This window comes from Oncorhynchus mykiss, chromosome 28, assembly GCF_013265735.2.
Source record: "Oncorhynchus mykiss isolate Arlee chromosome 28, USDA_OmykA_1.1, whole genome shotgun sequence".
Classification (NCBI taxonomy): Eukaryota; Metazoa; Chordata; class Actinopteri; order Salmoniformes; family Salmonidae; genus Oncorhynchus; species Oncorhynchus mykiss.
The window spans coordinates 30,804,812-30,819,276 of record NC_048592.1 but is presented as its reverse complement, the minus strand read 5'-3'; the positions used below and the strand labels follow the sequence as shown (position 1 = coordinate 30,819,276).

Sequence of the window (14,465 nt, the reverse complement as noted above, 5' to 3'; positions counted from 1 at the left end):
GCTTGGACAAGAGAAAACGGTTAACAGCTTAGTGTCCTTCAACAGGGAAATCAACTCCACAAGACAGTTATTTGAATTCCACTTCAGTCCGTTGGTGTACACACGTATCCATCATTGTGACCTGGATGTGTTTCGGCATGACTCCAATAGACTACGAGGCATGCTGACTTAGTTCATATATCATTCTATGAAAGTGTTAGGTCAACACAATGCCCCAGGTCTCTGGAACCTACTACTACTGAACAATTTCCATTGATCTGTGAAACACAGTGAACACGTGTTACTAGTGAATCTCTACTAGCTACTACAGCCTGCAATTATCCAGACCGTCACCATTACTCATAACTGAACAGCATCTTCTGATGAAGCCAGTAAATACTGCATATCTGTGACTGAGTTAAACATGTAAGGACAGCAATTACATAAATGACCCCTCATCAAAATAACACAATAAGCAAAGGGGGAGAAAGGGAAACAGTTCTCAGTACTCCTGTGGTTGCACTGTGCCTTCAGAGGGATGCTAGAGGAGAGAAGAGGAGGAGGCTGCCTTGAAAGATGGGCCATGGGTTTTAATGCAGCAGCTATGAGTGTGTATCGTGTGTGGAAGGAAGCGCGTCGTAGCCGGAGCTGAGCAGAGGAAGCAGCAGGACCCTGCCTGTATCATAAACCTCGGCCACTGAAACCACCTAGTACCAGACACCCTTTAGACTCTTTGTCCCTGCTTAACCTTTAACTTGATGCTCCTTTTTAAAAGGCTGATATAGAGCTGCTGTTCTATGCTCAACAACAGAGGGAGCTGTTGCATCATTCAATGGAGTGACATGAATGATTCAGCTGTGCTTTATTTGCTCCATTCACATTGGGATTATCAAACCAACTGAAATCCCACGGACACCAGTGCCGTCCGGTGTCTGTGACTGGGGGGTGTGTGGTTGTTGACTTGGTTCAAAAGGTTGACGAGAAACAGAGTCACATTTGCCAGTCACACTCATTTCTCTCACCATGCCAATGGGACACATTTCAAAAACAGTTGCACCCTGTAGCACTTGCCATCTGTCAAAGATCCGATTTACTGATAGTGTCATCATAAATTACACCTTTAACCTTTGAAAACATAAAACTTGTAATTGGGATGATGTCGACCGCAGAGAAGCTCTCTCTGCAAGAAACAAAATAGTGTAGGATTAAGCATGAACATCTTCTAGATGAGGAACCCCCCAACCTGGCCGGTGGGGTGTGATGTGTTCCAGGAGGAACATGGAGCTGTATTATTAAAGAGCGAGGGGGAAGGTTTGTACCTGAGCCTACTATTTGTCCCACGGTGAGAGCAACGTCCGCTTCCAACTCTGAAACACAAAAAGGGTCAGTTAGGCCCGGTCCGGTGGGGTTAACCACAGCAACCAGTGTCCGCAGCCCGATAGGTTAAGGCAGGAAATGTGCACAAGACACAAATCCCTAATACCACAGAGGCCAATGAGGAAGAGGTTAGTGACGTTAGTAGCCCAAGGTTCCATTAAAAACCAAGAGTCTGGATCCCCCAAATCAAGATGCCTACCCACTGTGCTGGTAATCATCTACGAAATGCACATTTACGATTATTTTAGTATTTGTGGTTGTGGTTTCTGAAAGGTACCAGCAAAGACCACAGTACATGAGTGAATGAGTAAATTCTGGTCAGAAAACAAGAGGAGAGGATCAAATGCAAGGCTTTTGTTGTTAGTGGAAAGTAGTGGAAAGTTGTTATTCCAAAGTGAGCCCCTAAGCAGCCAGGTTGCACCACTTTCCCACCACCACTCAATGTAAAGGGGGCTAGCGCCTCAGTCTACCTGTGGTGCTTTGACCTTTAGTTGGGACTATGAGAGTGGACTCCGAATCAATCTCTGCAAACAGAAGGGTTAGAGAGGACGTCAGATGAGACAGTGTCCGCTCAGCAACTGAGACCGAGAGGGCTGGACAGGAAGAATAGGCCCGGGAGTCAGGTAGAGCAGACAAGGACAAACCAGCACAAACAGACAGTCAGATAGAAAACTCATTAACAGAGACGCATCTTATTGACCGTATTGTTTCTTTGCCAAACAAAGTATTTTCAAGATAAGAGGCGGCTACTCCTACAATCTATTAGACTTTTAGGCAGGTTGAACTGGCCCATTACAGAATGCTGGACTCATAAATGCAACTGTTGCCCATCGGGCGGGTAAGGCACTGCAGACCCACCCTGACCTGTGAATCCCCCTGCTCCGTTCACAAATGTTGTTTGTTATCTTTACCAGTTGGCAACAGATCCACATTTCCTTAACATATTTGTCTTTTTAATTTGTATTTCAAAGAGATTTAAAAAAAAAGTGAACTCTTGCATAACGAAAGCTCAAGTTCAAACAGAACCATCCCAGGTCTTCAAAAGCAACATGTTCCTCAATCAAAATAAGCAGAGGACAGCTGTCGTGTTCTTTTATCTAACTGCTGATGATTAAACCCAACCAATAGGCCTCTGCTGAACAATGAGAAGGAAGACATACTGCAGTCTGTGTGAACATGAAAGCAGAGCAGGGGGCAAAGGGGTTCTAGGCCGGCAAACACTGGGTTGTTTGGTACTATCCTTTTATTTAGGTGGAGACTGCACTAAAACTGCCATTTTAACAAACTTAAAAATTATCGGCGTTAACACATTAAATACTCAATTAGGAAGTTATCTAATTGTATAGCCTAGCGTGCTTGCTGCCTTGCCCAAATTAAAACCAAAGTCATGGGTAAGGCATCATCACAGTAGACAGTCTACCACAAGAGAGTGATGCACCAAACATAGCAGTTTGAAATCCTGTCGGGCTACATAAGTCCAAACTGTGTGAAAAAATATACCTATCCACTACATAACCAAAAGTATATGGACACCTGCTTGTCGAACATTTATTCCAAAATCATGGGCATTAATATGGAGTTGGTCCCCCCTTTGCTGCTATAACAGCCTCCACTCTTTCCACTAGATGTTGGAACATTACTGAGGGGACTTACTTCCAGCCACAAGTGCATAAGTGAGGTCAGGCACTGACGTTGAGCGATTAGGCCTGGCTCGCAGTCAGCATTCCAATTCATCCCAAAGGTGTTCGATGGGGTTGAGGTCAGGGCTCTGTGCAGGCCAGTCATGTTCTTCCACACCGATCAACAAACCATTTCTGTATGGACCTTGCTTTGTGAACGGGGGCATTGTCATGCTGAAACAGGAACTTCTCCAAACGGTTGGAAACACAGAATAGTCTAGAATGTCATTGTATGCTGTATCGGTAAGATTTCCCTTCACTGGGACTAAGGGGCCTAGCCCGAACCATAAAAAACAGCCCAGGGCCATCATTTCCCCTCCACCAAACTTTACAGTTGGCACTATGCATTCGGTCAGGTAGCGTTCTCTTGGCAACTGCCAAACCCCGATTTGTCTGTTGGACTGCCTGATGGTGAAGTGTGATTCATTACTCCTGAGAACACGTTTCCACTGCCCCCAGAGTCCAATGGATGCGAGCTTTCCACCACTCCAGCCGACGCTTGGCATTGCGAATTGTAATCTTAAGCTTGTGCGAGGCTGCGAGGCCATGGAAACCCATTTCATGAAGCGCCCAACGAACAGTTCATGTGCTAACGTTGCGTCCAAAAGCAGTTTGGAATTCGGTAGGGAGTGTGGCAACTGAGGACAAAACTAGTTTTAAGCGGTACACACTTCAGCACTCGGCGGTCCCATTCTGTGAGCTTGTGTTGCTTACCACTTCACGGCTAAGCAGTTGTTGTTCCTAGACATTTCCACTTCACAATAACAGCACTTACAGTTGACTGTGGCAGCTCTAGCAAGGCAGACATTTAACAAACAGACTTGTTGGAAAGGTGGCATCCTTTGACGGTGCCACGTTGAAATTCACGGAGCTCTGTGGAGAATGCACGGCTGTGTGCTCGATTTTATAGCCGAATCCACTATTTTGAAGGGGTGTCTACATACTTGTGTATATAGTGTATATTATTATTGTATAAAAATAAAATAAAAATTCAGAATGGAAAATTCTCGTGTCGACTTAAAACAACTAAAACCAGATAAAGGGAGTAGAAACATAACGGACCAATATTAAATAATAACATCTTTGAGAAGAAAAATAAATACTACAAAATAAAAGCTAAACAGTCAGGAAGAATTGAAAATTCCAAAAACAATTCAGCAGTTTTGATTTTGTTACTATGTTTGAGCAGAAGAACACAGCATTAGCCATGGCAAAATGCATAGAATTGCAGGAAATTAGCTTAAAAACGCAAAAATGTCTATACCACCAAGATGGGGGCCTCTACAATTTAGCCGCACCGACCACGCCCATTACCTCGCCATGGCCGTCGAATCCCTTCATGTCTTGCGGCCAAAGTGGCCATTGTGCCCTTGGGCTGAATATAGTAATTATAATTCCCTTCTCCCAGCTGCCTGCTCCGTAGCACCTCTCACTCACATGGCTCTCTCAGATATCTCAAAACTTATTAGCCAATGTACTTTACGTAACCACGTCCTTCTCATAGTCAGTCATCACAGGTCTGACGGGGGGCTACTAGTGGAGACAGACGGGGACGCGACTGTGCGTCAGTCGTCACAGGTCTGACGGGGGCTACTAGTGGAGACAGACGGGGACGCGACTGTGCGTCAGTCGTCACAGGTCTGACGGGGGCTACTAGTGGAGACAGACGGGGACGCGACTGTGCGTCAGTCGTCACAGGTCTGACGGGGGCTACTAGTGGAGACAGACGGGGACGCGACTGTGCGTCAGTCGTCACAGGTCTGACGGGGACGCGACTGTGCGTCAGTCGTCACAGGTCTGACGGGGGCTACTAGTGGAGACAGACGGGGACGTGACTGTGCGCGTCCTTATCAAGTTCCGAGGCGCATATTGAAGAACTGTCCACGTTTACTTTTCGTCAGCCAACAAGATCAGTATTGAACAGCAAAATAACTAGCCTGTCAATCTACTATCCCCATAGTACAAAAGTTTACCCATTCTATTAGTCAGCTTGTCGTTCTGTGTGAGAAAAAAACAAAAAACAAAAAAGTATTTGGGTAAGTTGTGGGACAACAGATCAAGTTAATACAACCACTTTCAAAAATAACTTTTAAAAGCAATGAGGCTGAAGCAACAGATCAGAACTTTAAGCTTAAAATGTGAATAAATTAACTAATTTCTTAACATAATAAGAGCAACAATGATCACATGGCAGTGTGATCTAGAAGCGCAAATTAGCGTAAATTATACAACTAGCATGGGATGTTAATGACAGGGATTGTGTCGTTGGAAAGAAAGTTGAGAACATGAGATAAATACTGGTTTCAATGGCATAAGAGGAAGAGGTTATGAAAAAATCCCCTTAACATTCCTATGGTCGGAACATGGTAAGACATGCCTCATAAAATTACCTCCAAAAAAAGTCCAGGTTAAAAAAATTACGTTTATGGTTCAAAAGTTTTAAAATGTTGACTGCCTCCGCTCAGATTGCGGTGTTGTGGTGTGCAACAGGCACTGGACTTTGTCCTATCTGAGCGAACAGTGCCTCGTATGACAAAATCAAGCCTTTAGACATTAATATATATAATGTAGGATCATTCATATCTGTCAAACATGACTGCCGTTTGGACTATATACAGTGCTTTCAGGAAGTATTCATACCCCTTGACTTATTCCACATTTTATTGTGTTACAATCTTAATTCAAAATGGATTTAAAAAAAATTAAAAATAAAATCTCACCCATGTGTACACAATAACCCATAATGACAAAGTGAAAACACACATCTATATATAAACTCAAAAAAGAAAAAAGTCCTCTCACTGTCAACTGCGTTTCTTTTCAGCAAACTTAACATGTGTAAATATTTCTATGAACATAAGAATCAACAACTGAGCCACGTCTATGGAACTTGTTCAGTTTATGTCTAACAGATATGGAATAATGTGTCCCTGAACAAAGAGGGGGGGTCAAAAGTAAGTATCTGGTGTGGCCACCAGCTGCATTAAGTATTGCAGTGCATCTCCTCCTCATGAACTGCACCAGATTTGCCTGTTCTTGCTGTGAGACGTTGCCGCACTCTTCCACCAAGCACCTGCAAGTTCCCAGACATTTCTGGGGGGAATGGCCCTAGCCCTCACCCTCCGATCCAATAGGTCCCAGACGTGCTCAATGGGATTGAGATCCGGGCTCGTCGCTGGCCATGGTAGAACACTGACATTCCTGTCTTGCAGGAAATCACGCACAGAACGAGCAGTATGGCTGGTGGCATTTTCAAGCTGGAGGGTCATGTCAGGATGAGCCTGCAGGAAGGGTACCACATGAGGGAGGTCTTCCCTGTAACGCACAGCGTTGAGATTGCCTGCAATGACAACAAGCTCAGTCCGATGATGCTGTGACACACAGCCCCAGATCATGAAGGACCCTCCACCTCGAACCCGCTCCAGAGTACAGGCTCATTCCTTCGACGATAAACGCGAATCCGACCATCACCCCTGGTGAGACAAAACCGCGACTCGTCAGTGAAGAGCACTTTTTGCCAGGCCTGTCTGGTCCAGCGACGGTGGGTTTGTGCCGATAGGAGACGTCGTTGCCGGTGATGTCTGGTGAGGACCTGCCTTACAACAGGCCTACAAGCCCTCAGTCCAGCCTCTCTCAGACTATTGCAGACAGTCTGAACACTGATGAACACACTGATTGTGTGTTCCTGGTGTAACTCGGCCAGTTGTTGTTGCCATCCTGTACCTGTCCCGCAGGTGTGATGTTCGGATGTACCGTTCCTGTGCAGGTGCTGTTACACATGGTCTGCAACTGCGAGGACGATCAGCTGTCCATCCTGTCTTAGGCGTCTCACAGTACGGACATTGCAATTTAATACCCTGGCCACATCTGCAGTCATCATGCCTCCTTGCAGCATGTCTAAGACACGCAGTTTTACTATAGTTCCTTATTGTCAACAAGATGCAGGTTTCAGAATATTTGTATTCTATACAGACTTCCTTCTTTTCACTCCGTCAACTAGTTTAGTATTGTGTAGTAACTACAATGTTGATCAATCCTCAATATAATTTTTTTATTTAACCTTTAACTAGGCAAGTCAGTTAAGAACAAATTCTTATTTACAATGATTTCCTACCCTGGCCAAACCCGGACCAATTGTGAGCAGCCCTATGGGACTCGCAATCACGGCTTATTGTGATACGGCCTGGATTCAAACCAGGGTCTCACAGTGCTAGAGGCGTCACTACAGATGAAGTACCTTAGTACCCAAGTGGTGCAGCGGTCTATCACAGCAATTAAACTCTGTAAACATTTTAAAACGTCACCATTGGCTTCATGGTGAAATCCCTGAGCGGTTTTCTTCCTCTCCAGCAACATTTTTTTCAGTTTTCAAATCAATTTAATTGACTATTTTGGTTAAAGGCCTTGGTGACCTAGCAGATGGCCTTGGTGCCCTGGCAGGTTGGACACCTATTGAAGGGCAAATGGCCTTCCCCCTAAAATCCCAAGCCTGTCCACCACCTAAACCCCTTATTGATCCAGAGAACCCTGCACAGGTGTGGCCTTTCATAGTTGACATCCTCAGGTGATGTACCAGCAGACAGAAACAGTGGGTGTCCACTTTCGGTCACACCTGCATGACAGTGCTGAGGGTAGCAGGCAGCAAGGTAGCAGGCAGCAAGCAGCAAGGTAGCAGGCAGCAGCGCTGAGGCCTGGGAAAAGAACACGTCGAGCGGTCCTCTACATTTCTCTCTAGCAACAGCTCCTCTACAATGCTAACTACACCAACATCATACAAAAATTAATGTGAAAATGTTCTCTCACTTCATATCACACCCTCAATCTGTTTCCTGTCACTACATTATTTTGTCTGTGGCGGAGGACTACTTACAGTTAGGTGGTGGGCCGTAGCAAGCCATCTGCTTTAGTTATCAAGATGATCCATCTCTGTCGATGGAGGAGCAGGTGTAGATTTATTTATTCTGAACACATTTCTGTTTGTTGGCAATGACAATTCTTGCAACAATTTAACATTTTTTTTTAAATAAAATTGCAATACTTATGTTTGCTAGCTGGGACAGGCGAATGTCGCAGAGTACTGAACTGTAAACCAAGCTAAACTTGTGTACTATGCATGGCACTCCCTGCTGATCATGTCTGCCAATCACATTATTTGTATCTAAGGTAGTAGACAGCTGGTGATTACAGCTCGAAAGAGAGAACTCAGTCCGACAAACTGCTACCAGGTAAGACTTTTTTTAAAATGTGTAGTCTACTTAGTTATAGAAACATGATACCATCAATGCAAGCTGTAAAATGACTACCAACTTAGAACACAAAAAGAACCGTAGTAATGTAGCTAGCAATGTAAATGACAACACGTAGATCTGTTGCTATATAGCAGGAGATGATGTCATTCCAGGTCAAGGAGCGTTTAGCTACCAGTTTATACCAAGTAATAATTTAAGACCACAAATCTAAAAGGATAAGGATTGTAAATCTAATCTAGCATTGGCTAGCTTTCAAAAAATAGTCTACAGAGTTACCTATTCATATGATCAAGACAATTCGTATTGCACGCTGCTGATTGGTTCCAATTATTATTATTTTTTTACACCTTTATTTAAAAATAGGCAAGTCAGTTAAGAACAAATTCTTATTTACAATGACAGCTTACCCCAGCCAAACCCCAACAACGCTGGGCCAATTGTGTGCCGCCCTATGGGACTCCTAATCACGGCTGGTTGTGATACAGCCTGGAATCGACCCAGGGTCTGTAGTGATGCCTCCAGCACTGAGATGCAGTGCCTTAGACTGCTGCCCCACTCGGGAGCCCAAAGTTTAGAAGTTCAGCAAATTTGCCTGGGCGGCCAAGAATGATCCTTTTTATGAGAAAAAAGTGCAAGAATTGAAAGGTGCCAACAAATGTATATAGTCATAGTAAGAATGTTTTACTGTCATATACACAAACATTATGATCATCAGCTCCTCCCATGAAGGGGATACATCAACTTCACATTTTCAGTCTTCAGCCCACCACCTAGGTAACTAATTACAAGTCAATTTGAATCCCACTTTGTAAGACAAAATGGGAAGAAATCCATGGGTTCTGAATACTTTTGCAAGGCCCTGTATAGGCCTCGAGAGGCTCTGATATCAAACTGACAGGCTGACTGAAGCACTCACTCAAATCCATCTTGATGAATGAGTTCCCATAGTCAGTGGTCATTTAGATTTGTGAGAAGGGGTTCAGTCTCTTGACACTACAACCAGACTATATGGGCCAACCTCACTACTCTAGTCCTGAAATTAGAGGGGGAAACCAGAGACCCTAAATATTGACAGTGTAAAGGCAATGCACAAAGGGGTCTTGTCACAGAAACTTCAGAAGTGTCAAAACATCCTCTGGAGTTGCTGCAGTGGGAATAAAAACATCAATATCTACTTGTTTGAAGTTCAAGTTGCCAGGTCGACCATGTCCACATGCTAAGAAATAGCCTATCAGGGTTCCAACATGACTCAGCCCTGTGGCCTAGCTGCTCTGTTGATCATTAGTGACACACCAGTTTAGTGCTTTACATTGTAGAACATGAAGTCAATTCACTGGTGGTCAGCAAGTTAACAGCATGTTCACTGTAGGGATAAATATTTACATAAGAGTAGATAGAAAAAGGGTATCTTTTCACCATAACTCATACACAACACAATGTGCTGAACGGTGATTTAAAAAGACTCCCAGAGTAGAATACCTCAAAAGTATAGAACAGGGATTATTCGGTTCGATCCTCTGTAGTGATATAACAGATAAAGTCGGGGAGAGTACACAAAAGGGACGTCAACATGCTCCCTGTCCTCTTGGACAAACAGACCTCCGGACCTTAACATCTGGCAGCAGTGTGTAAAAAGCCACAACTCCCAAATCCAGGGTTTTTCTGGACTAAATGTTTATGGTCTTCGTGTTGAAAAATATGATTGGAAACAGTCACTTCAGAATCATCTATGAATAAATCAAAAGGACATATTAATAATTTTGGAATAATAAAAAAAAAATGACAAACTTCGATCCAAATGAAAAATACTCAAATGGGTTATTTTGAAGGGGCATGAGTAATGCAAATTACAATGCTTACTGGGAATGTAATGGAGTAAGACACCTTAACTGGAGCTTCTGATAAAGTAATGAACTTCTTTCAAGTTATTACTGCAGAAGAAGCTTGGCCTCCCCTCTCGGATGCCAGTCTCACTGTGGGATTTCAACGCCCTCCGGTGTTCCAAAATGTCCCTCTTAGCTTCTCAAGCTTCCTTCAATGTCTCAGGCTACAAGTTACTCATCAGAGGCAACCACAGTCTAAAGCACAAACTTCAACTTCAATTCAAACACTTCCTGTGAAAAGTGCATCTACAGTGTTTCCTACTGGCAGCCAGTTCTAAAAGTTCCAGGGAATGTTTATGGGAAATATTTTATCCCCCTCTGCTGGTTACAAAGATACATTTCAGTGACCACTCAACAGTGAAACATCAACCAACCACCCACGCCCTGGGAGAGTCAGGTTTTCCACCATTACGTAGCCCTCTTCATTACCATCCCTGATTCATAACCAACAGACACCCAAAACATGCCAGGCGGGTACAGAGCTGACCACAGGGCTCTCACAGCCTTCAGCCTTTAGTGGTACCCTGCAGCTGGAACTTTAGTCCTCATCAACTACAGGAAATAGATGAGAGAAATTGGCTTCGGCTACCTAGGGAATGGCAATATACACATATATAGATTCAAGTTTTATTAGCAGTATGCATGTGATACGCATGGTATACATCATCCATGAAACCTTACTTGCAGGTTCCTTCGACAATGACACAATAAGAAATAAAATAATATGAACATAAAGTAAATGTCTCAGAATAGAATAAATATTTTAGGAACAGGAAGGAAGGAACAATTTATAGTCCAAGATGTACACGTGTATTGAGGGGATGGGGGCAGTGTACAAATTGAGCAGTATAATAAGTCTGGTAGCAGCAGTTGTGATGTGTGTGTGTGTAGCATGAATCTATATACAGTGGGGCAAAAAAGTATTTAGTCAGCCACCAATTGTGGCTCCCACTTAAAAATATGAGAGAGGCCTGTAATTTTCATCATAGGTACAATTCAACTAAGACGGACAAAATGAGAAAATCAATTGTAGGATTTTTAATGAATTTATTTGCAAATTATGGTGGAAAATAAGTATTTGGTCAATAACAAAAGTTTCTCAATACTTTGTTATATACCCTTTGTTGGCAATGACAGAGGTCAAACGTTTTCTGTAAGTCTTCACAAGGTTTTCACACACTGTTGCTGGTATTTTGGCCCATTCCTCCATGCAGATCTCCTCTAGAGCAGTGATGTTTTGGGGCTGTTGCTGGGCAACACAGACTTTCAACTCCCTCCAGAGATTTTCTATGGCGTTGAGATCTGGAGACTGGCTAGGCCACTCCAGGACCTTGAAATGCTTCTTACGAAGCCACTCCTTCGTTGCCCGGGCGGTGTGTTTGGGATCATTGCCATGCTGAAAGACCCAGCCACGTTTCATCTTCAATGCCCTTGCTGAAGGAAGGAGGTTTTCACTCAAAATAACACGATACATGGCCCCATTCATTCTTTCCTTTACAAGGATGAGTTATCCTGGTCCCTTTGCAGAAACAGCCCCAAAGCATGATGTTTCCACCCCCATGCTTCACAGTAGGTATGGTGGTCTTTGGATGGAACTCAGCATTCTTTGTCCTCAAAACACGACGAGTTGAGTTTTTACCAAAAAAAGTTATATTTTGGTTTCATCTGACCATATGGCATTCTCCCAATCTTCTTCTGGATCATCCAAATGCTCTCTAGCAAACTTCAGACGGGCCTGGACATGTACTGGCTTAAGATTTGAGTCCCTGGCGGCGTAGTGTGTTACTGATGGTAGGCTTTGTTACTTTGGTCCCAGCTCTCTGCAGGTCATTCACTAGGTCCCCCCGTGTGGTTCTGGGATTTTTGCTCACCGTTATTGTGATAATTTTGACCCCACGGGGTGAGATCTTGCGTGGAGCCCCAGATCGAGGGAGATTTTCAGTGGTCTTGTATGTCTTCCATTTCCTAATAATTGCTCCCACAGTTGATTTATTCAAACCAAGCTGCTTACCTATTGCAGATTCAGTCTTCCCAGCCTGGTGCAGGTCTACAATTTTGTTTCTGGTGTCCTTTGACAGCTCTTTGGCCTTGGCCATAGTGGAGTTTGGAGTGTGACTGTTTGAGGTTGTGGACAGGTGTCTTTTATACAGATAACAAGTTCAAACAGGTGCCATTAATACAGGTAACAAGTGGAGGACAGAGGAGCCTCTTACAGAAGAAGTTACAGTTCTGTGAGAGCCAGAAATCTTGCTTGTTTGTAGGTGACCAAATACTTATTTTCCACCATAATTTGCAAATAAATTTATTAAAAAATCCTACAATGTGATTTTCTGGATTTATTTTCTAATTTTGTCTGTCATAATTGAAGTGTACCTATGATGACAATTACAGGCCTCTCATCTTTTTAAGTGGGAGAACTTGCACAATTGGTGGCTGACTAAATACTTTTTTGCCCCACTGTATGTACGCAGACCCTTCAGAAATGTAGATCAAAATGTAAACTCACCCATCTACACACACACAATACCTCAAAAATGAAGTGAAAATATGCACATTTATTGAAAATGAAATACAGCAATATCTCATGCACACTCCTGAGTGTGAATGTTAGAATCCCCTCTGGCAGTGATTACAGCTATGAGTCTTTCTAGGTAAGACTAAGCCTTGCATGCTTGGATTGTACAATATTTTCACATAATTATTTTTAGAACCATTCAAGCTCTGTCAAGTTGGTTGTTGACTACTGCTAGATAACCATTATCAACTATTACCATATATGTTTACGCTGATTGAAGTCAAAAGTGTAACTAGGCCATTCAGGAACATTCGATGCGGTCTTGGAAAGACACTCCAGTGTATATTTGGTTATTGTCCTGCTGAAAGGTGAATTCCTCTCCTAGTCTCTGGTATAATGCAGAATTAAGTAAGTTTTCGCCTGTGCTCAGCTTTGTTCCGTTTCTCTTTATCTTAAAAAAAAAACTCCCTAGTCCTTGCCGATGACACGCATACCCATAACATGACGCAACCACCACTAGGCTTGAAAATACGAAGGGTGGTACTCAGCATTGTTGCGTTTGCCCCAAACATAACGCCTTGCACTCTGGCCATAAAGTTAATTTTTCTGCTAAATGTTTTGGAGTTTTACTTTAGTGCCTTATTTTCCCTCTGTCAATTAGGTTAGTATGGCAGAGTAACTACAATGTTGTAGTTTTCTCCTGTCACAGTCATTAAACTCTTTTTTAAAGTCACCATTGGCCTCATGGTGAAATCCCTGAGCGGTTTCAGTCCTCTACAGCAACTGAACTTTGAAGGACACCTGTATCTTTGTAGTGACTGGGTGTATTGCTACACCATCCAAAGTGTAATTAATAACTTCACCACGCTCAATAAGATATTCAATGTCTGTTTTTAACCATCTCCCAATAGGTGCTCTTTTTTGTGAGGCATTGGAAAACCTCCCTGGTCTTTGTGGTTGAATCTGTTTGAAATTCACTGCTCGACTGAGGGACATTACAGATCATTGTATGTGTGGGGTACAAAAATGAGGTAGCCATTCAGACATTATGTTATATAATATTGCACAAAGATTGAGTCCATGAAACTTGTTAAGCACATTTTGTCCCCTGAACTTATTTAGGTGTGCCATACCAAAGGAGTTGAATACTTGACTCAAGACATTTCAGATTTTCATTTTTTATAAATTTGTAAAAAAATATATAATTCCACCCTCACATGATGTGGTATTGTGTTTAGGTCAGTGACAAAATCTTAATTATATCAGGTTGTAACAACAAAATATGGAAAAAGTCAAGGGGTGTGAATACTTTCAGAAGGCACCTTGTGTACTGATCATTGAACATCATGAGAAACATTGCAACATTGTGGTCTCTGAACAGGAAGTGTAAGACTTCGTCATCTTGATTTCCAGCAAAGATAAGAATCTAAGAACTAATCTTCAGTTACAGGGAAGAAAAACATTATTCTGTTTAATTTCCTTAAGTCTTTGTTTGAAAATCTTCCTTACAGTTTGTGTGCTGATATGCCATAGTAACATAGCCAATCACAGTCCTTGTAGTACACTACCCACTGGGCACAGACATCAGTTCGATGTCTAGCTTTGATTTACATTTGGCTGAGTTGAATGCTATGTGAAATCAACAAGAAATGTCACCATGTCATTGGTGAAAGAGACAAAATTCCCTGAGGTTGAAGACTTTAAAACATCCAATCAGTTTTCCACATTGATTCAACATCATCACATTGAATACTTTGGTTGAAATGACGTGGAAACAACATTG

The 14,465-nt window shown here is 42.8% G+C and overlaps 1 protein-coding gene across 7 annotated transcripts in view; it reads right to left on the bottom strand.

Annotated features, from left to right (window-relative positions):
• The window catches only part of LOC110508931 (CMP-N-acetylneuraminate-beta-1,4-galactoside alpha-2,3-sialyltransferase), a 77,088-nt gene that overhangs the window by 46,790 nt on the left and 15,833 nt on the right, over positions 1-14,465 (bottom strand). For 3 of the 7 annotated variants that reach the window (XM_021589851.2, XM_021589848.2, XM_021589849.2), the window contains 2 exons: positions 1,827-1,880; positions 1,299-1,346 (listed from right to left, as the gene is read on the bottom strand). The exons of 3 other annotated variants lie outside the window; for them this stretch is intronic. In XM_021589851.2, coding sequence (XP_021445526.1) covers positions 1,299-1,346; positions 1,827-1,880 — 102 coding nt within the window. The remainder of the gene's footprint in view (positions 1-1,298; positions 1,347-1,826; positions 1,881-14,465) is intronic. One more of the 7 variants, XM_021589852.2, reaches the window with a different exon arrangement.